The sequence below is a fragment of the Diospyros lotus genome, chromosome 6 (genome assembly GCF_014633365.1).
Source record: "Diospyros lotus cultivar Yz01 chromosome 6, ASM1463336v1, whole genome shotgun sequence".
In the NCBI taxonomy this organism is placed as follows: Eukaryota; Viridiplantae; Streptophyta; class Magnoliopsida; order Ericales; family Ebenaceae; genus Diospyros; species Diospyros lotus.
This window is the reverse complement of record NC_068343.1, coordinates 35,530,629-35,552,061: the sequence shown is the minus strand read 5'-3', so window position 1 is coordinate 35,552,061 and position 21,433 is coordinate 35,530,629. Positions and strand designations below refer to the sequence as shown.

Here is a 21,433-nt window from a genome sequence, read left to right as displayed (position 1 = left end):
AGTCTACCAAGAAGCTTGGCAGGTCTAGAGATAGTGACTTCTATAAGGAAGTTAGACATTTTCCTTGTAACATTGTTGATACCGCCATTTCCATTGGCAAGTTACGAATTTTTGGTGTGGCATTATGGAATTTGTTCACAAATTGGCAAAGGTCTCTTTGGCCCCCTGTCGGATACTGAGGAGATGCGTCACATTCTTGCTCTTTCAACTGTTAATTATGAAGGCTTTTGATGAATTTTGTTCGCAAATGTTCAAATGACGACATGGATGGTTCTGGTAGACTGTTGAACCAAGTTCGGGCATGTCTTGACAAGGTCAATGAAAATGCTAGACACATAATCTTATCATCCCCTCCATGGAGCATCATTAGAGATTTGTGGTTCTGGATGTGATCATCAGGATCATCCTTGTCGTCGTAGAGGAGAACCTGAGGCATTTTGAACTTCCTCAATAGTGATTTTCCCAATATATTTTCGGTAAATGGGGACTTCCTTTTTGACTGCTCATTCACAACCGGGACCAACTTCTTCTGCTCTAGCACTTCTTCTACCACCATTTTCGTAGTGTCCCGTATATTTATCGTGGTGTGATTGTCAGCTTCTGTATTCCTTGGGGTGGGACCCCTGGTGGGACTTTGCCTACCTCTTTGATAACTCTATTCTCGTGCTTATCCTAGTGGTAGAGGCTTTGACTGATTTCCTTGGTATGGAGAGGATCGAGACTGAGTGTCAGGTGTAGCTTCTCTATAGGAACTAAGTTTGTCGCCTCTTGGTTGGGTTATCCTTAGTGGAGAGATTTTTGGCACAAATCTTACCAGTGTTACATGTAACGTTATACGGGGATTCATACTTTGGAGGATCACCACCATGCCTCGTAATGTCTGCATTCCCTCCGTATGCTATTGTCGTAAAGCTTTTAAGCTTCCCAAGGAACTGTAGGAGGAGCCTGTTGTGAAGCACCTAATTGTTTGGGATGCCTATGCTGATTAATTTCAAACGGATGAGGGAAGCCTAGGGGTAGTAGTTGGTCCTCCATCTGTTGTTGAGGATCCAGGGGAGCTGGCTGTGTACTCCCTTGTGATAAGAGCCTTATGGAGGCAAATGTGCTCATGTTGGATGTCGGCTATCTCACGGGGGTGGGTGAGACTCCCCACCTTGAGAGCGAGTTCAAAGATTACTTCTCGTGTTGGCCATTAGTAACAATTCACAATTTGGCTTTTAGTTCGTTTTCCCACAGACGACGCAAAATTGTTATTGACAAAAATACAACAATTAAATTTTATAATATGGGATCTACTTGAGCTCGGTGTCTAGTGAAATAAGGTTGCCATAAGAAAAGTTGTCGCAAGGGAGTTCATCACAAGGATGCTTGCCTCAAGGAGGTTCGCCACAATGCTTTCGCCACAACGATCTCGCCACGAGGATCTGGCTGTAAGCACTTTGTCGCAAGGATCTCACCACAAGGACTTCGCCACAAGGATCTTACCACAAGTCTATCGCCGCAAGGATCTCGCCACAAGGTTATCCCCACAAGGACTTTGCTGCAAGGATCTTGCCACAAGGCTATCGCTATAAGGATCTCGCCACAAGGACTTCACCATAAGCATCTCGCCACAAGGACCTCACCACAAGGACTTTGCCACAAGAATCTCGTCTCAAGGATCTTGCCATAAGGTCTTCGCCACAAGGATCTTACCACAAGGACCTCGCCACAAGGCTCTCGCTATAAGGGTTTTCGCCAAAAGAATATTACCCTGTTGATACTTCAAAATTGGTTAGAAGGCTCGCGGGAATCCTCACCTTCGATGACCCTCCAATGCCTAAGTTAGTGCCAGATGGAGATAATTGTTCGCAAAAACAGTAAAAACATAGTCAATGTATCAAAATTTTACTGAATTTCGAAGTCCCTTTCAATATGCTATAATTGGGTATTTATAGGGTGTAATTCACGAAGGGATCAAGTGTCTACACGTGTCGCTTGTTGCCGCAAGGCCCTTGGCCACGAGTCCCCTTGCCTATATGCCTTGTTATCGTAAGACCCTTGATGGCGAGCTTGGTTGCGAGCCCTTGGCTGCCCCCTTGCCTATATGCCTTGTTATCGCAAGCCTCTTGGCCGCAAGCTCTTCCCAAGAGCCCTTAGCGCCAGCTCATGCCGTGAGCTCTTGACGCTAGTTACAGCCTTGTTATGGGCCTCCACCTTGCCACGTACGTAGGAGCACACCATCGTGATCATCTACTTTAAGCACACTGTCGCAAGGTCTTGCATAGGAATTATTTTGCTTCAAAAAATCCCATCTTCCTATAGGTGGTACAACAGTATGCAACAACACAAGTACACTCGGAGTGTGTAGTCCCTACTTAAGGTGATGACATGCTATGAACAATAACCATTAATTATTAATATTTACCCATTCTTGCATTGCCCTTATTCATGTTGCATTCATGCGCGAGAATCATTCATTAAAGTCATACATTTAACTGTTCAAACATCATTCCATCCCCCCAAAAGAATGCCCATTATATTGATATATGTGTATGCGTCTCAAAATACAAAAGATAGAGTGAGCTAAAAAGCCAAAGAGGGCAAAAAGAAGCTGATCTAAATTAATGCCCCAGGAAATCCGTCCTCAAAGGTAGGTGACATCTTCGTGAAATCCAAATCTTTGAACATAATGTTAGCAAGGGCATCTATATCCTCTGCCCCCTAAGGATCCATATGGTTGGCTAGCGTCTAAGGACTTAAATTCGGCTTCAATATGAATAGACTTCATGATCCTGCTAGGTTGGGAGCTTCCTTCACCTTGGCGTTCAAATATTCCTTTGGTGTCTTAGGGTCAGGATCCTCATAGTCCCACTAATTGCGGATGCCCTCTCTATTCGTCTCTACCGTGAATATGACATTTGAATAGTCGACGTCCAAGTGCATTCTCTCCAGATACTCTCAGGCTATGTAGAAACCGTATTTAGCAAAGCTTGAGACATACCTCTCTTTCTCCTCATGGTACACTCGAGAAGACTGATATTATTTCATTACCGCAACTCTTATGGTATCAATATCAATCCCCTTGAGCTAATTAGAAAGTTCCTTAGCGCACCTCATTGACTCTTGGAATTGGGCACATGCGTTATCTCTCTCCTCCCAAGCCCGATTGAGTTCAATAGTTATTACGAAGTTGGCATCTATAAGTGCCACCTCGACCTCTCGTTGTTTCCTCTTCTCTTCCTCTAGTTGCTCCACTTTTCCCTTTAGGGAGTTCATCTCCCTCTTAGCCTCTTTGGCCTCACGCTCATGGTAACAGTCCTAGTCCTTATAGTCCCTAACCTCGTGCTCCAAGCACCTCATTGATAGAAATGTAGTCCTAGGGCACACACCAAGAGGGGGGTGAATTGGTTATTTTTAAATTAATGACTTTTAAAACTTTAAACAATGTAAAACATTTTCCAATGAAGGATTGATATGAGAAACAAGTGAGGAATGGATGGCTGCTAAAAGGGAAATTGAATAATGCAAACACACAAGAACACAAAGATTTATAATGATTAGACTTACCAAAGCCTAGTCCACTACCTTAGCTGCTTACTAAGGATTTTAAAAACCAATCCGCTAAAAACACCTACTTAAACCAAGTAGGTCCTCTAGTCTAAAGACTAGGAAGGTACAACCTCCTATCAAATAAATAGGCCCTCAAGCTTTACAAACTTGGAAATAAATGAACACAATTGTAAATAGAGTTCTAAGAGTTTGACCTCTTAGTTACAAATTTTCTCAATGAAAAATAAGGCTTGAAAGAAATTAAACAATAAATAGATTACAAGCCTTTTCAATGAATAAGTGAGAGAAAAGAATGTAAACTCAATAAATTCTCTTGGACACTTCCTAGTTTGGTACTTGAATCAGATCTTATGGACGAGCATTTATAGTTATGGGTGCTAGCATCCAAAAATATGACTGTTGGGGTTGTTAGGCACTCATTTAATGCACTTTAGAAATAGTCGTTGGGTTTCCTGGGAAAAGAATGGCCAACAAATGCAAGGCATCGGTCAACAGATTAGTAAAAATTCAAATAGTAGTTGACAAATCATATGGAACTATAAAGAGGTCCTTGTGCAGGGATTCTGTCGATCGACAGATGCATAAGCATTAGTTGACAGATGGATTGTAATCTTTAGAAGCAATAATGATTAGTATATTGTTGGTCGACAAATGCATGAGCATCGGTCAACATATGAATTTAAAAAAAAAAGGTCGGTTGACAGATGATAAGAGATTTGTCGATAGATGAAGGTCATTTCAAAAGCAAGCATTCTGTCGGTTGGCAGCCCAAGGGTAATCTGTCAACAACTATAAGCAAGTTTCAAAAACAAGCATTCTATTGGTCGACAGGGTATAGGAAACTGTCAACAGTTTTACTAAAATTTAAAAAACGGTCGACAGCTAGTCGACAGATGACCTTACTTCTTTGAAAAAATTGCTTTATTTTGAATCCATTTTGACTAACGGTTCAAGTGATCTTTTTAAATATAATTTTTCATAACTATATGTATAAAGATTGATTTGATTATAATGGTTAGCTTTACAAGCATATCGATTATTAAATGATAGATTGTTTTCGATAAGGAATTTAAAGAACCAATTTTCGTTTTTCATCATCAAAACTAATCACTCAATTTTAAATAAAATCAATGACTTGATTCAAACATCATTCTCTCATCCCTTTGGCGAAGGAGGTTGCGAGTCATTTTTCTTTTGTCTACCTCAGCCTTGGCTAAGTCTGCCCAAGCATTTGTCATTGCAATAGCCTAACGTTGCATTCCCTGCTAGCTAAATAAAATCTCAAATATTAAAGGTTGTAATAACAAGAGAAAACATAAAAAATAAAGCCTTTCATACCTCGGTCAAATACCACTCCGGCGTATCCAGTTGTTTCTAAGTGCTTCCCAAGTATCTTGATTATTCATGAGGCATTATCGTGGCATACATCAATTGTAGCATCCCAAAAATTTGGAGATAAGTAATAATTATTAATTTTAGTATTTGAGGATGTTTTGGAGTATTTAGAAATTTTGGAGATAAATAATAACTATTAATACCAACGTTTAAAGTGATTGGCGACTTATGGAATACTTGTAAGTTAAAAGAATTTAAAAGAGAATATTAAATTTATTGTATTTCTAAATGAGGAAGTGATCGAAAATTTGTAGAATTCCTAAGATTTAGATTATTAAGTATTTAAGGTAAATTAAATATTATAAAAATATATATATATATAATAAAATAACTAAATAATTAAATAATAATAAAAAAGAGATTACAAATTAGCGAAGTTGCTGTGAGTAATTTTCTCTCAAAATCAATAAGTAAACAATATATACATATAAAATATTATCATATATTATATAGCATAATATATATATATATGTATATGTGTGCGCGCATGGCGTGGCCTTGTGTTGGCCATTACCTTTTTGTGGCTTAAAAGCCACTTGAAGTTGCTATATATAATGCAACCTTGGGAAGCAAGTATTGAGGCCAAATTTGGCCATTTCTGAAGCGCAGAAGGCAGAAGAAGAAATGGGAGGAAGAGGCAGGGGCCGCGAGCAGCACGAAAATGGAAGGAAAAATAGGTAAATAAAGAGAAAAATTAGAAGATTTTGAGATTGTTTTCTGATTAAATTGGTCAAGTAAGTGAGTAAAATTAGTATAAGTATTATGTGTTTAAATTACGGATTTTATACGGTTAGATTTGATTAATATAGGCCGTAAACTTATTATTTTCTGTTAAACGTTTTACTTCGCAGTGGGAGTATGAGAGAAGCTACGATCGGCTGTTTACAGGCAAGCTCCTAACCCTCTCCTAGTGCTATTTATTTCCCGTGAAAGTCTTTGAGGTTTCTTGTACTCTAAACCCTCCCTCACCTTGACTCGGTTCTACACATAAATAATAATAATCCGCGTAGTAACCATTTTATGACTTTTATTTTATTAATGAGTTTATTGTTAATGGGATAAGCTAAGTAAGGATGTCATGGCGTCTTTTATTTCGACCGTCACGGAGCTTCGTATCGCTCTGCTTCTGTAACATCCCGATCGAGCGATAGGAAGAACCGGAACAACTTACCCTGATGGGCCTACGCAAACTTCCCAGGGGGGTCACCCATCTCTGGATTACCCCAGGTTAAGCACGCTTAACTTGGGAGTTCTTTGCCAACATTCAGCCCAAAAGGTATCCAGCTGGTGTTGTTTCCTGTCTTACACTATCCTCGATATATACTAACTCCTCTAGGCTCTCGGGGTATTACATTCTCCCCCCTTAAGCACATGACGTCATCGTCATGTGACCTTACAACCGGTCCTAGATCTCCCCCCTTGCATGGCCGATGTGGGATTCACCTAAGGTGCCTACACGCACCCCCCATAGGGGCTTACACACACCCCTCTCGAGACTCAGCCTCCTCGCTGAGGTTTGCCCCACCACCGCGCTCAGAGGCTCAGGGGTCGGCTCTGATACCACCTGTAACATCCCGATCAAGCGATAGGAAGAACCGGAACAACTTACCCTGATGGGCCTACGCAAACTTCCCAGGGGGGTCACCCATCCCTGGATTACCCCAGGTTAAGCACGCTTAACTTGGGAGTTCTTTGCCAACATTCAGCCCAAAAGGTATCCAGCTGGTGTTGTTTCCTGTCTTACACTATCCTCGATATATACTAACTCCTCTAGGCTCTCGGGGTATTACAGCTTCTCTTGGGAATGATGCCGAACCCGTTGGGGTTAGGTTCTTAGAGAAAGTGGTTATGGTTAAAATTAGGAGAATGTGTTAAAGAGTTTATTTTGTATGTTGAGATGGTTTTATGTGAATGAAAAGTAATGAGAATGGCATTACGATGTTATGTGGTTATGTACATGAAGAGTTATGAGTTATGGAGAAATGTTATGTAAAGTTAAGCTGGGAAGATATAAAGTCAATAGTGTCAGTAAGTGTGTCTAAGGGTATGGGTACAAAGCCACTGACTGTTGATCGTGGGTCGTGGCAGTTGATGGCTGGATGTATGGGCGCCAGTCATCGATTGTTACGATAAGCGCTAGACGGCCAGAAGAGCTGGTACTCCAGATTCCCGCCTTGGTTTGTGCATTTCATGATGTGTGTGCCACAAGGGGCTGGGTTGCATTCACGTGAAGACATGTTTTGTGTGTGATGGGATGTGTGAGCATTTACATGACCCAGTTGGTCTAAGAGCCAATTTGGGTACCCTAGGTGAGCATATGCATTTAGAGGCATCTCGCATGTGTGAATTCTTATGTGGGCGTTAGTATGGCCTGATGCTTGGTTTATGGGGGCCTTGTCATCACGTTTATGCTACAAAAGCAGTTGCATTTTTTATTTGTTGCATGGTGAGAATGTGCGTTTTAGGTGATAAGTATGGGTGGTAGGCGTGGTCACGGTAAGACCTTGGGGTGAGACCCACGGCGGCGTGATCCACGATGTGGCCACGGTAAGACCTTGGGGTAAGACCCACGGCGGCGTGGTCCACGATAAGACTTTGGGGTGAGACCCACAGCAACATAAAGACCTTGGGGTGAGACCCACGGCAACTTAAAGACCTTGGGGTGAGACCCACGGCAACAGATTATGATGTGAGCAATAGAAATGGGCAGGTTAAGGACATGGTATGGAGGTAGCTTATAAAAGGCTGCCAACAGGTATGCATGCGGGACTCGGGTGCCAATGCGTGACTTATGTAGGCTCTTGGTTCCTTATGTGCAGTTTACTTTATGTTATGCATGTAGAGGTAAGGTACATATGGATCATGGCATGATGTGGTTGCATTGGCATGGGTTGCATGGGGTGTCATGGGAAGAGTCCTATCCTAAACCCGTAACCTTTCTTTCTAGAGCTTACTGAGTCTCGCGACTCATGTTGTTTTTCCATCATTCCAGGTAAGAGAAACGCCTATGATAGCAGGTACGTTCATCGGGGTTTGGGTCCAGACCGGCATGTCATGGTAGCAAGTGCAGAACTCTCCCAAAACTAGATCCTGGGCGGTCATCGAGTCTTTGATAAAGTTAATATTTACGTTTTCGGAGTTTATCGTATGCTATGTAAGCCCAGGTGGGCCCAAATGATGAATGGTTTGTAAAGATCATGATAAAATGTTATAATAAAGAAAAATTATGATTTCTAAAAGGGGTGCGAGGATGTTGTAGTCATGTCATTGTTCGGTATCATTTTAGTAATGACCCTCTCACGAATCCTCTTGGTGCTCGGGGGCTCTGGGAGGCGGGCCGTTACATCAATCTTGCTACCAGACCCTCTTCTAGTAAAGAGTTTGTGTCCAAAATTCCTAAAAGTGCAAAAAATTCACACCCTCTAAGTTGTTGAGGCCCCACAGGCACTACTCTCTGGTGGATAGGGCCCAAATCTGAGAATAAGGTGAAAGTAAAGCAAGATCGCTATTGGTTAAGTAACGTAGTTCAAAAATTTTGAATCTTACCCCAATCCCGGCAATTGGATCGACGTTAAAATTAAAACAATCACATACATAATAAAATAAATCTAACCTTTAGATTTTTGAGTCATTTGCGGATTCAAGCCGTCTAAGCATTCGATCTCTAACTCGTGATATGTAGCATGCATCCTTTGGTGAGGAGTGCGGAATGGGAGTGCTAGCTCTCTCTCCTTTTCGTGGATTGTGTATGGACAGAAAGAGCCTCCTGTTTCGATTCGATGTCGAAAGAAATGGGAAAAAGTGAATGGCAATTTTTCAACTCTTGAAAAATCACAAAAACTATTTTTTCATTTGGGCAACCCATAAAGGAGTATTTATAGAGGAGCAATGATTCCTATGGTTTCCTAAACCCTAATGGATATGGGTCAACCCATTTATCCTAGTCCAACTAGGAACTTAATTAAAATGGGTTTATCCTAGTTCAACTATGAACTTAATTAAGTGGCCCAAATCCAATAATAAGTTTGAATAAAATATTTGGTCCAAATCTAATTTAGTCCAAATATAATATTTAATTTAATATTTGATCAAAATTCAATTTAGCCCAAATATATTTTATTTTCTATTTGCCACTCTAACAAATAAAAAATTATTATATTAGAAACTCTTTCCTAATTTAATCAATTGTCATTTTAGAAAACTCTTTCTTTTATGATGACCCCTTGTCAAATTGACGTTATTACATTTATTTGTTCTTTTTTCGTGTGAACTTACAACGACACAACTTCTTGTCGAAGTGTCCCACTTAACCATACGTCCGCTTTCTTGGTTTAAGCTAGGGACCGTACCTATTGGGTATGACTCATTACGCTTTCAAATATATTGGCAATGTGTCAGTATGAACATATAAGATAAGATTGGCCTCTAGCAAAGCGTCATGTCTACCTAATTATTCAGAATGATTCATAATCCGTAAATAACCTTTCACGAGCATGGTTACTATATAATTCGATCCTCTCGTTAATGTATCTTATGTGATCTCAAGTCTAGCGATGTTTTGTTTGATTACGATCACATGAGTTTTCTTCAGTCCTCCGGATATCCTCACTCAATAGAAAGTGAATCAATAACTCTTTATTGATCTCTTTCACCATGGCCATGGATTTAAAGTGAATATCCACTGAAGAAGCCTTAAATATATCATCATGTATCAAGGGATAGACAAGTCTCGTCTTGATTATGCACCTATCTCCCCAAGCCTCATGATATACCAAATGATCATTCACGTGTAGCCTTTGTCTAGGCCCATCGAAACGATGTCAAAGCATACCTATCTTCTTATGAGATGATCGTGACAACCTCAGGTCCAAGGATTAGTTACACCCCATCTTGTATGAGAATTCCATCAACATATAACCAAAATGGATTCTCATGGCAAGTCATGTCCAGTGACACATTCTCTAACATTGGTCACCTATGTACTTGTCTAGGTATCCCCACACCTATGGGTTTGAGACCCCATTGCTATCACATAGCAAAAACATAGCACATACAAGTTTTATCGCAATTATCAATGTTCATTCTTGACATTGCTACAACTTGGGACATTTAATGATATCTACAAATTGTGATGCTTCATTTCACATCTTTATAGATTAATCACAGTATACATCATATGGACTTCTATCTAGTTTCATCTGGTCATTACAATAATAACAAAAAAATAATAGAATGACTTCTCGTAAAATTTAAAAACTCCTTATTCAATAATAAATATGATTGCAATTGTTAATATACAACATGCTATACTAACATAGGGAGGACGGGATCCTTATTTCTTCAGTGCATCAAAATCTTGATGACCTCTAGCATCTCGAGACAGTATAACTACCAGCCACCTGGTCTCAAAATTATCTATCTTTTGAGGTCTACTCACAAATAGCTTAACCTTAAGAGGCATCCTTTGGATGGAAAAAAATTCTCTCTCCTTTTATGGTTTAAACGTTATAAAAGCAGTGTAATAAGGAGGTGGTAGGCTCCACCCCATGCTCCTTAGATGTAACTCGGCCGACACTAGCATTTCTTCCTTTAAAAATTGCATCCCAAATGGGTGCAATGGAATCCTAAGTCTTGCTTGTAAGCTATCTAAATGTATTGCTACCCCTCATCCTTTAATAATAGTTGTAAGCACCCTGGCTCTAGGATCCCTCAGATTCCATGATTGAAAAATGTGGTGGGACTGCACAAAGTTTTTAGCAATTTCTTCTCTTAAAATTGAGGGTTGCATCCGCAGGGAAATAGTAATTTTAGTGGGGGGTTGCGAGGAAGCCAATTTACCTTAAAGTGTTTGAATTCTCAGTGAGAGAGAGTTTTCAGGAAGATTAGAATCTCCAGGGAGCTAAGAGCAGCAAGGAGTCTTCGGGATTATCAAGAGAGTCTCCGAGTGCTCCGAATGACTCTAGCTCTTTGGGGGAAAATATGGCTCATTGGGGACCACCGCATATTTAGAGTCCAAGTCCTCAAAAGTTTGAGAGTTGCTAATCCCCCCAAGAGTCTCCCCCGATGAGTTATGTTCGAAACCCATCTTTTTATACACTTTTCTTCGCCATTCAACCCAAGGCAATAGTGGGGAGCTATTGTTGTGTGGTGCCCTAAAAAATTCCTAAGTCCAAGGAAAAATTTCTCGAAAAGGCCTAAGTCTTCAGAAAGTCTCTAGGTCGATAGTCTCCCAATGCTTCCATTAAAGGTCGCTCTAGATGGTCTAACCTCTCAAATGTATAAGTCCGAAGACTCCTTCAGAGTCTCCTAGACGAAAGATAATCTGTGGCCCCGAAGAACTCTTCAGGACCACCTGGAGACACTTATCAGGGCATATTTTCCCTGAAGACATCTCTAAGCCTTCTAACCTCAACCAATGCGTCTCCCAAGAGAATTTGAGGACTTGATCGTGAGCCCCACCTGACATTATAAATACTCGCCTTCTCCAAGGCAAACAAACCTTTGTGGATCATTTAAACCTCTTACTTTCTTTCTCCAGAACTCATTTGAAAGACACTTACCTTACTATTCAAGATGGCAGAAGACCAATTAAGACAAGCCATATATATCTACATATTTTTGCATGTTCATCCCAGAATATTTTGTCTAACTGAGGGCCTGCATGGGGTAGAACCCCGTTTGCGTTTCTAATGCCCTTTGTGGTTGTAGACTTGAGTAAGAATCAGTTCCTTTAAGACCCCTCAGAAGCCTTCCCCAAAGACCCTTCGGGATGCCCTTTTTTCTTGTTCCCCTAAAGACTCTTAAGGGACTATCGACCCTAAAGACTGCAAAAGCTTCGGCTTGCCAACGTTGCTGATCCGATTCAGACCTAATTAGACCTCGCTCATGACACCTAAGATCTCCTGTCTCAGTGAAGGACTCTGTTTTGGCTTATCATAAGACAAATAAATCCAATTATTGTAGTTTGGCAACTACAAAATCTACACCCAATTATAGTATCCCTTGCAATTTTAATATATGGGGTCAATGTTCACAGCTTGGATGGATCTTGACGAATAGATTGGTTTAAAGTTTTCTTCAAATCAAAAGTATTGGAAAGGTGATCATTCATAATCTTTGTTGACAACTTACATTTATAAGTCAACTTTGATACCCTTAGGTGGTTGTTCAAAAAGTACAGAAACAATTATTAATTTTTTTCATCCCAACACAAAGATAGGTTAATACTTCTTCCCTAAATTTTACATTCATGTACTTTAAAGGTAGGTAAAGGGAGAGAAAGCAATCAAGGTCCATAAGGTGAATCCCATTATACTTTCTCACAAGTTGTAAGATAGTAGATTGGATGTTAAGTGCAAGGTGGTATTGATTGGGAGGGACACAAGTTCCTTTGTAGTGGTGACAAAAGGTAATAAAGCAAAGAAGGTTCAAGATCAACATGTAAACATTGGAAGAATTATGATAAGAGTTTGAATTTGGTGTTTACAATGCTAGAAGATGTAAAATTTTGAGTTGATTTATGCGCAGTGGTATTTGTTAAGGGTGTTAAAGCGATTCTAAGCTTACGAAAGGATTTCTATTGAGAATGAGTGTTGTCTTACTCCATAAAAGCTATGGGTTGGAACTTTGTAATTATGCAATTGAAGGATAAAAAAGAAATGGATAAGATGATTAAGCATTATTCTTCATGGTTAGATCATTGGTTCAATGTGGTAAAGCATTTGGTGCAATTTTTTGAAAGGTTAGTTCGGATTAGAAGTGAGGATCCCTTTGCATTCATGGAACGATATATTTTTTAAGTTGATAGGAAGTTTATGGGAAGGACTATTAGTCTTGATGGTGACACAGTTTCAAATATGAGATTTGATTTTGTTAGAGTATTAATCTCAAAATTGCTAGTGAATTTATTAAAAGTGATATTGGCATTGGTATAAGTAAATCAATTTTTCATGTTATTGTTGTAGAGAACCTTGATTTTTCATTCTTTCTTTCAAACGATAGATCTACTGTGAGCTTTTGGAACAGCTTGAGCACCCAATCTAGTTCGTCTTCATTAGAGAAGGAGAGTGCAAAGATTTTTGTAAAAAGAGAAAGGGTATTTGATGAACGACTTTTCTAAAGGAGATGAAGAGGTGTCTAAGGATAATGCCAATATATTGATGGTTTTGCAAGATAAATGTAGTCTAGGAATGAGTATAAGTTGTTGGATTTTGAAAGAGATAGGGTAGATGTATCCTTTGTCTAGGTTCAAAACAACATAAATGGGGTTGTGAGTACGTTGAATGTTAGAACACTAGGTCAAAACTAAGGTTACATTTATAGTGATCATGGGTAAATTATTGGGCCACGAATTCCAAATGATTATCCATTGAGAGTAGTTAAGCTTATGGCATCTTTGGACAATTCAAAGGCTTTGGTGGATAAAGAGATCTCAATTAGGGCTAATGCAAGTTGGTTGGATGGTGATTTTCGACTAATATTTGTTGAGGCGGATCATCTGGGGCATTCTTCCAAAATATGGGAGATGAGACAAACTTTAGGGGTGGCAAAATTGAGAATGATGGTAATCATATTCTAAAGGGTGATGTACCATTTCAAAGAAGCAAAAGCCAAAGCTACTTGGAAACTGGGAGAATATATGGGCCTAAATTTTTGCAATGACAACATTAAAAAGTGTGTTGGGACCCTGGTTTAAAGGGATACAAAAGAATTTAACAGTTGGTAAGGAGGTTACAAAGGATTATTAAAAGGTTTAAAGGCAATCAGTTGCATTGGGCTGGGTATCATATTTTGTTATATTCCTTATTAGGACTATCTTCTTAGTTATCTCTACTCAAAAGTTCATTTCTAGGATTGGGATGTGGGAGCAACATGTTTTCTAGTTCTTGGTTCTTTTCATACTGGCTATGGGGGCTTGGCTCTATGGGGTATCCTCATTAGGAGGTGGTTTCTTTGAGTGGATGGGCAATTTTATTTGAATGTGGATTTTGTCCCTTTTTATGTATTTTTTTATGTGGTAGTCATTTTCTTAATTTCTATTTTAAGGCTTGAAGTTTTCGGCGGGTGGCAATTTTAAATTCTTGTTCGATTAGATTGGGGTCTTTTTGTGTGTGTGTGTGTGTGTGTGTTCTAGAAGCTTTAAGGATTCAATTTCTCTTCCAGTGGATGTTTGGTTGGGTTTCCTAAGGCTTTGATCCATTTACTTTTTGCTTTAGCAATAGATTGTTGCTTGTTTTTTCAATGTTGTCATGGTTGTGTGATGTTGGCTTTGTGTTTATGCGTTGATTGTTGCTTGAGCTTGTTCTTTATAATATTAGTTCTATCTTTTTATAAAAAAAAAAGGGGGAGATAAAAGGCCAAATTAGCCCGTAGATTTTTCAATTCAACCAGTTTTTTATTTTTATTTTTTATTAAAATTAACCCCTAAACTTTTCAAAATCGTTCACTTTTCCCCTGAAATGCTAAATTTTGAATTACTTAGGCCCTAAAATACTACTTTGTTAGCTTTAAATTCACCCTTGAATTAAACCATTCAAAATGGTCAAGGGTAAATTTTAGCAAAAAACAAAAATTATGGCTATAACGTAATGAAAATAAAAAAAAAAAAAATTGGTATTCAAATTGGCCTTTTCTTAAAAAAAAAAAAAAAATGGTATTCCTTGTAATTCTCTTGTGATAATTAATGGGTGGCGTGAATTGTAAGATGGATGATCTCTATGTAGTTAGGAAAATAAGGAAGAGAGAGATTAAGACCTATTAGATGAGTGCCATTATTATTTCAAATTGCTTTATTAAGCTTGATAAGTTCTTGAATTAGTCAACGACTTGATCTATAGATATGTTATAGGTTTGTAAGTGACTTCAGGTGTGTAGTATTTTCCTTCTATGTATGCAAGTGAAAAATAAAAAATAAAAAAATGTTGTTTCTATTTTTTTTTTACTCAAAATTCTTTCATGATACATTACAAGTTTAGTACACAATTTTTTCTACTAATTTTTGTCCTAATTTACACATGACATTTTCAATATGGTTTCCTACTTCCATGGTAAATGTAGGTTGTCACAAGTAGTTACAAACTCCTTTCTTACTTTAATCCATAAAGTGGGCTACCTAAAAAAGCTTGGAGAATTTAACTCAATTATTATGGTTGGATGGTTGCAAAAGATTATTTCCAAACTACTTGCCTCAAGATTGAGTAAGTTCATTCATGAGGTTGTTGATGAAGGGCAAGTGCTTTCATTATAGGGAGACAAATTTAGCAATGTCTTTGTTTCCAAAATATTAAGTGACATGCTTAAAAAGAGGAGTATGGTTGTGTACATCTCAAACTCTAGTTGGAAAATGCTTTTGATAATGGAGTTTACCCCCATTGTTGACTGTCACTTACCCCTCACTATCACCCCTGTTCAACTTGATGGTGTAGCCAGACATAACCCATCTTTTACTGCCATCACCATAATCCTTTGCAACAACCATACAGGGTCAACCACACCCTAAAACCCCTTTATATTGCATAATTAAAGCAATACAATCATTTATTATCTCTATCTTTTAACACCGATCTCTTGACTCATCATCGACGGACTTTCAAAGCCATAGATCGGCTAGCACTTGCTTGAATCGTTCCTACACCATTGCCCTTGCTATTTTTCAAAGGGCCATCCAATCCATCCATGGCTTTTTGATTGTTTCATCCTTTGCAATGAGTTTTTATTGGAAGATTTGGTTTGTTATTTTTAAAGCCGAGTTTCTTGCTAGGAAGAGCTTGGATCCCATCTTTCTTGTTTGGGGTGATCTATATCTTGTAATGCAAGTTGGATTTTGTGATCAAAAGTAATAAGTCTAATTTATCCTCTTTTATCTTTATCTTTATATTTATCTAATCTCTTGACGTAGCGGAAGCCATCTAATAACCCGTTGATTCACTCACGAATACCAGATTATATGACTCAATCAATAACTCGTTGATTCTAAAGAATACCGAAGAAATTGAAGAGAATTAAGAGATAATTTCAACAGAAATTTTATTGAAAATTTATCAATCGATCCAAAATCTCCTATAAACATAGAATTTATAGGTTATAATTTGGAAAACATCCCAAAACCCTAAATCTGGACTCTTACCAAAAAAGACAAGATTCAGATTCATTACAGAATTAAAAATCAACATGAAATAAGAAAAATCTCTCAAAACGGCATGTTAAAATTCACTTTCTAATGAAAGTTATTAACAAATCAATTATTTCCTAAAATAAAAAAATTGCTAATTTCAAGGCCTAAACGAATAAATTTGCCCGAAAAAGCATAGACCTTACCAGCAAATTTGGTGACTTGGAATCATTAGCCCGATTCTCTTGAAATTAGCCTTTAAAACCGTCCAAATCGCACTTTTCATAAAATGCTAAACCCATCTCATCCACATCATCTCTCCTCAGTTTAGCATTGTTATTGTTATTGCTTATGGTATGTTTCTTTACTTTTGCATGTGGATGCCATTGGTTGTAGCTCCCTTGATTTTCTTTCTTTGCAAAGCCTTTATGACTAAACTACTCTGTTTAGTGTGTGTGTATATATATATATATAATTTATTCTTTTTGTACAAATCTTTATAAGACAAGAAAAACAACCATGGTGATTACAATGAAAACAAAAAAAGGAACATCACAATCAACTTCTTGATCCACATTCTAAAATTATTCATTTATTGAATTTTTTAGTTACCTTCAAAATTGTTTTAATTTTCTTTTCTTTTACCCTTCCCAATTATCTTTAGTAGCCCAGTGGTCGATGATTGGGAGTTTAGAGTAGAGCAGTGTGAATCTCAAATATTCTCACACTAAGTTTTAATGTTGTCCTTGCCATGATGATTAAGATTTAAGGATGAAGAGACTAATGATATTAGTATGAAAACTTCATCGAATATTATTACACCATAAACGACAATTAAGTATTGTCTGACCCTATAAATCCCAAATAAGACAACTAACCACATCATCACTCTAACATCTAGCCTTAATAATATGTAAAAATAATAAAAACACACGTGCAATTGAATTAATTAAGGCAATATTCTTTTTTGGCAAAAGTGAGAAATGTATTAATTAATAGAAAGGTAGCCCACTAGCCAAGCAAAAACCCAACAGAAACCCAAACTGCTACCACACAAAACAATCCAAAAACCTATGCACTTGAGCCACAAAGAAAGCCCAAAATTAATTAATTAATGGATTCTTCATTTAATTTTCTATTCTCTATTTATTTTCCTAATACCTCTGCTTTTGATTTTAGAATTTGATAAAAACTTCTACGAGGCGGTGCGAAGTGGAAGGTTGGAAGAGGTGAAGAAGATGCTGGCTAGTAACAATGCACTGCTATACAATAGATTTACGAAGTTCGAGGAAAATGCTATCCAAGTGGCTGTGGTTGCCGAACAGGAAAAGATTGTTTCAGAGTTGTTAGATCGAGAAATAGATCTAGAATTGCTGAAAGAAGAAAACGATTATGGTGAAACGACGCTTACTCTCGCTGCTGCAAAAGGGAGGATGCGTATTGTCAAGATGTTAGTGAATAAATACGACGATTTAGCAGATGTAAAGAATGGTCAAGGACAGTTACCTGTTATTGTGGCTGCTCTTTATGGCCACAAGGATATAGTTCGTTATCTTTATGAGTGGACTCTACTTGAAAACCTTTTTGAAGGAGAGAAAGAAGATCAAAGTTTGAATACAGGCAATAAGGTTCAGTATCAAAGCATGAATAATCGGTTTGGGCTTTTCAAAGCATGCATCAGGGCAGGAATATATGGTACGCACCAAAACCCCATTCTTCTTTCTCCTTTTTTTTTTTCTATTTTTCTTATTTTTCAGTTGGAATCAGGCACCAAAACTACATGTAAAAAAGTCTACCCCAAGGGAGGGCATGCACTGAGACATAACACAATACCCAAGGGCACAAGGGCTACTTGAAATGACCCCAAGCCTTAAACACAATACCCGCAAGGGCACAAGCACCACATAGCAGCTCATGACAGAAACGCACCACATACCTATAAACTAGCTAGGAGATGACATAATTGACATGCCAAAGAATACTAGTCATCCAAGGGATCAACTATGTCACTTCCAACTGAAAAGACATACACCAAGTACTCTAGCTTAGGCTAAAGCTCTGAAGAGCCAAACTATGGCATAGCGCAATACTAAAATCTAACAACCTCCAACTTTGATCCCAATATATACATGCATGATTAGTTATTTTGTCATAGTAAATTTTTTTATTGTGTAATAGTAGCCATATAATTATATTTTATATTTTTATTTGCAATGGTATACATGGTTTAAATTAGCAAAGAATAATGCCAAACTTCTACCCGATGTTATACATGTAAATAGTAATTCTTTTGCCTATCATATTACATAGATATTGCTTTGGAGGTTTTCAAGCTAGGTCCAGGTCAATGCATTGAAGAAATGAAGGAGGAGGAAGGTACAACCCTATATCCACTAGCCCTTGCAGATTTAGCAAAAGAAAAAAGAAATCGATTCTTGGCTTGGGTAAACGACAACATCTCCTCAAGTGAGCTATGCTTTTCTCTACAATTTTGGAATTAAGTGAACGTTTTAATTAGTTATTATTGATCGAGGCTTTGCCTTTTGTGCTGCTGTGCAAATATTGATACTCATTATTGATCTTAAACCACTACTTCACACTGAAGTGGTAATTTAGAGTAGCTTTTGATAAAATTACTTTTTGTTTAAATGACAGCCCCATTGGAGTACGGGAAGAAGTACATGGACAATCACCTACCAGCTCTTAAATTGTTGCGTAGAATAAGTAAGGAATTATCTAGTTTATATAAGTATGATACTGAGACCAAAGTAACAGTCTTGGGGAAACCAATGCTGATGGCTATTTTACAAGAGAATGAGGATTTTGTCAAAATAGCTACTCAAGATTGCCCTGATGTGCTGTGGCTTGAGATTGATGGATTAACACTTTTTGACCATGCAATTTCAAAAGGCCTTAGGAAAATCTACAAGTTTGCATTTAAAAGGCCTGAGACAAAACTTTTTGCAACCGTACGTCCCGATCGCGATGGTAACACTCTCCTTCATCGAGCTGCAAAGTTATCATCGTCCCAATCTCTTGGTCCAGCTCTACAAATGCAGATAGAGCTACAACGATTTAAGGTACTAAATTTTAAATCAACTCTTTGTAGTTTATTTTTTTCATTATTTTTCCTTAGCAGGGATAAAGAGAGATTTTGAACCCCCCCAAAAAAGGGATAATGCCATTTGTATATAATCTTTTGACACTTACAAAATTATAAGTATTTTTTCAACTTTTTCATAAATTATCAATTCGTTTTCAAAAATTATCAACATTTTTGTTATGCATAAAAAAAATATTTTTTAAAAAATAGTTGATAATTTTATACATATGAAGAAGTATTACTAATTTCTTGAAGAAGTAAATTATAATTCTATGACTTTCAAACACAATATCAAAATATTGTGTAAAAATATAACATTACTGAAAATAGAAACCTCACAAAGAAGGATAAAATTGATTTCTTTTTGTTTTATTTCCTTTTATGGTACAAATAGATAAAACATGTATTCACAATTTTTTACCTATATATCTTCTTATTATAATATTTTTCTTGTAGCCCAGGTAACATTGTTTCATTCGTTTTTCTTTCTGAATTTGTTCTCTTCTTCTTATTAATTAAAACATGAATAAAAACAAAAATTGTGTTGATTAGAGAGATAGATACAGAGCACTTTGTTTTTATAAATTATTGTTTCCTTGAGCCAGTGAAAAGGTGAAATATTTGTAATATATTTGCAGGAAGTGGAGAAGATGGCACCTATGTGCAAAGGATTAGTAAACAATAATAACCAAACTCCCCAAGATTTATTTGTAGTGGAACACAAGGAGCTTAAGGATCAAGGACGAGACTGGTTGAAGGAGATAGCAACATCTTGTTCAGTGGTGGCAACCCTGATTGTGACTATAATGTTTGCTGCAGCATTCACAGCTCCAGGCGGCTATAAAGAGGATACTGGCATTCCTACAAACTTGAAATCAAAATACTTTACAGTTTACATAATTTCAGATGCATTCTCATTGTCCTTTTCCTGCACTTCAGCTATGTTATTCTTGGGGATTCATACATCGCTTTTCAGAGAAGAAGATTTCCTAAACAAGTTGCCGCTGGCTTTGATGTCCGGCCTTTTCACTCTCTTCCTGTCCATTGCAACCATGTTGGTAGCGTTTGGTACTGCCTTAGTCATAATGTTGCCCGAAAACTTTGTGTGGATCCCTATACCACTACTTGTGTTAGGAAGTACTCCAGTGTGCATTTATGCAATACTGCATGTTCGGATCTTCATTCAAGTTCTCTGTTGGACCTTCCTAAACCCAACAAATTGAGAAACTATACATCAGAGTATGCTGAAGAAGAAAAAACAAAATGGATTATCATTTTTATTTTTCTTCATAAAATGTCCCTCTTTCTGCCACGTTAGTCTTACCTTATGCTTGCCCCTTTTTATTGCTATTTTCTTTTTTTATGTACTTGCCTATAGAAACAATGTTTTATTGTAATATGTCTTTCTATGCATATGTATGCATTTTTGCATACCCATCTTTTCAAATGCTTTAGTTTTTTTTTTTTTTATATATATATATGGTGAAAATTTTTTAATAAGCTAGCAACCCAAGAATCATTAGAAGCACCAAGGAGGCAAAATTCCCAAGCCATAAGACAAAGAAGAGTTATTAGCACCAAGAAAAAGGGAAAAAAAACCTTACAAATAATGCAAAAAACCTCTAACATGTCTCTAACCATAACCCGCGAGCAACAACTAGTTGTAACGCTCCGCTTTCTCGAGCACGTTGTAATTTAGGACAATCTGGGATAATAATTTTTTTTTTTTTCCTTCAAAACCTAATGCTAAGTTATATCATTCATCAAATCTATTCTAAAATTTTCAAATATTTTCTCGAAAGAGAATTATTATACACATCAAATGCAGAAGCAATGATCGAACCTGACATCTTAACATTAATCGAAATTCAGATCTTACATCAATATTTCTCAACATAACTTAATACAAAGCATAAGTTCTCAACTAACATTAATCTTAATAGGGTTATACATCCTCATTCTTTCAAAATATCTAAAATTCAAAGTAACAGAACTTAAATACATGAACTACATAACATACATTTCATTCATCATTCAATTCATCATGCACTTTGCTACGAGCCATTTCATGCCTCATTCATCCTCGTGTCTGCTACAATCTCTATCTAGAACGTTTGAATATTCCAGAGACAAAACTCAAGTTAGATGATGAATCATCTAAGGGTATAAAATATTTTATCATGTATGTATACAATGTCTTACTTCATCGTAGGAGTCAACTGCACCCTTCATGCTACTCACCATTTTTACGGTCACCTCTTTCGAAGCCGAGG

At 37.4% G+C, this 21,433-nt stretch overlaps 1 protein-coding gene across 2 annotated transcripts in view; it reads left to right on the top strand.

Annotated features, from left to right (window-relative positions):
• LOC127803011 (uncharacterized) overlaps nt 1–20,525 on the top strand; it is a 44,461-nt gene extending 23,936 nt beyond the window's left edge. Inside the window, exons 5-8 of one of the 2 annotated variants that reach the window (XM_052338991.1) lie at nt 17,237–17,752; nt 18,368–18,523; nt 18,713–19,137; nt 19,799–20,525. In XM_052338991.1, coding sequence (XP_052194951.1) covers nt 17,296–17,752; nt 18,368–18,523; nt 18,713–19,137; nt 19,799–20,383 — 1,623 coding nt within the window. In that variant the 5' untranslated portion in view covers nt 17,237–17,295 and the 3' untranslated portion in view covers nt 20,384–20,525. Of the gene's footprint in view, nt 1–13,256; nt 17,753–18,367; nt 18,524–18,712; nt 19,138–19,798 lie in introns of those variants that run through there. The other variant, XM_052338992.1, reaches the window with a different exon arrangement.
• Nucleotides 20,526–21,433: the final 908 nt, after the last annotated feature.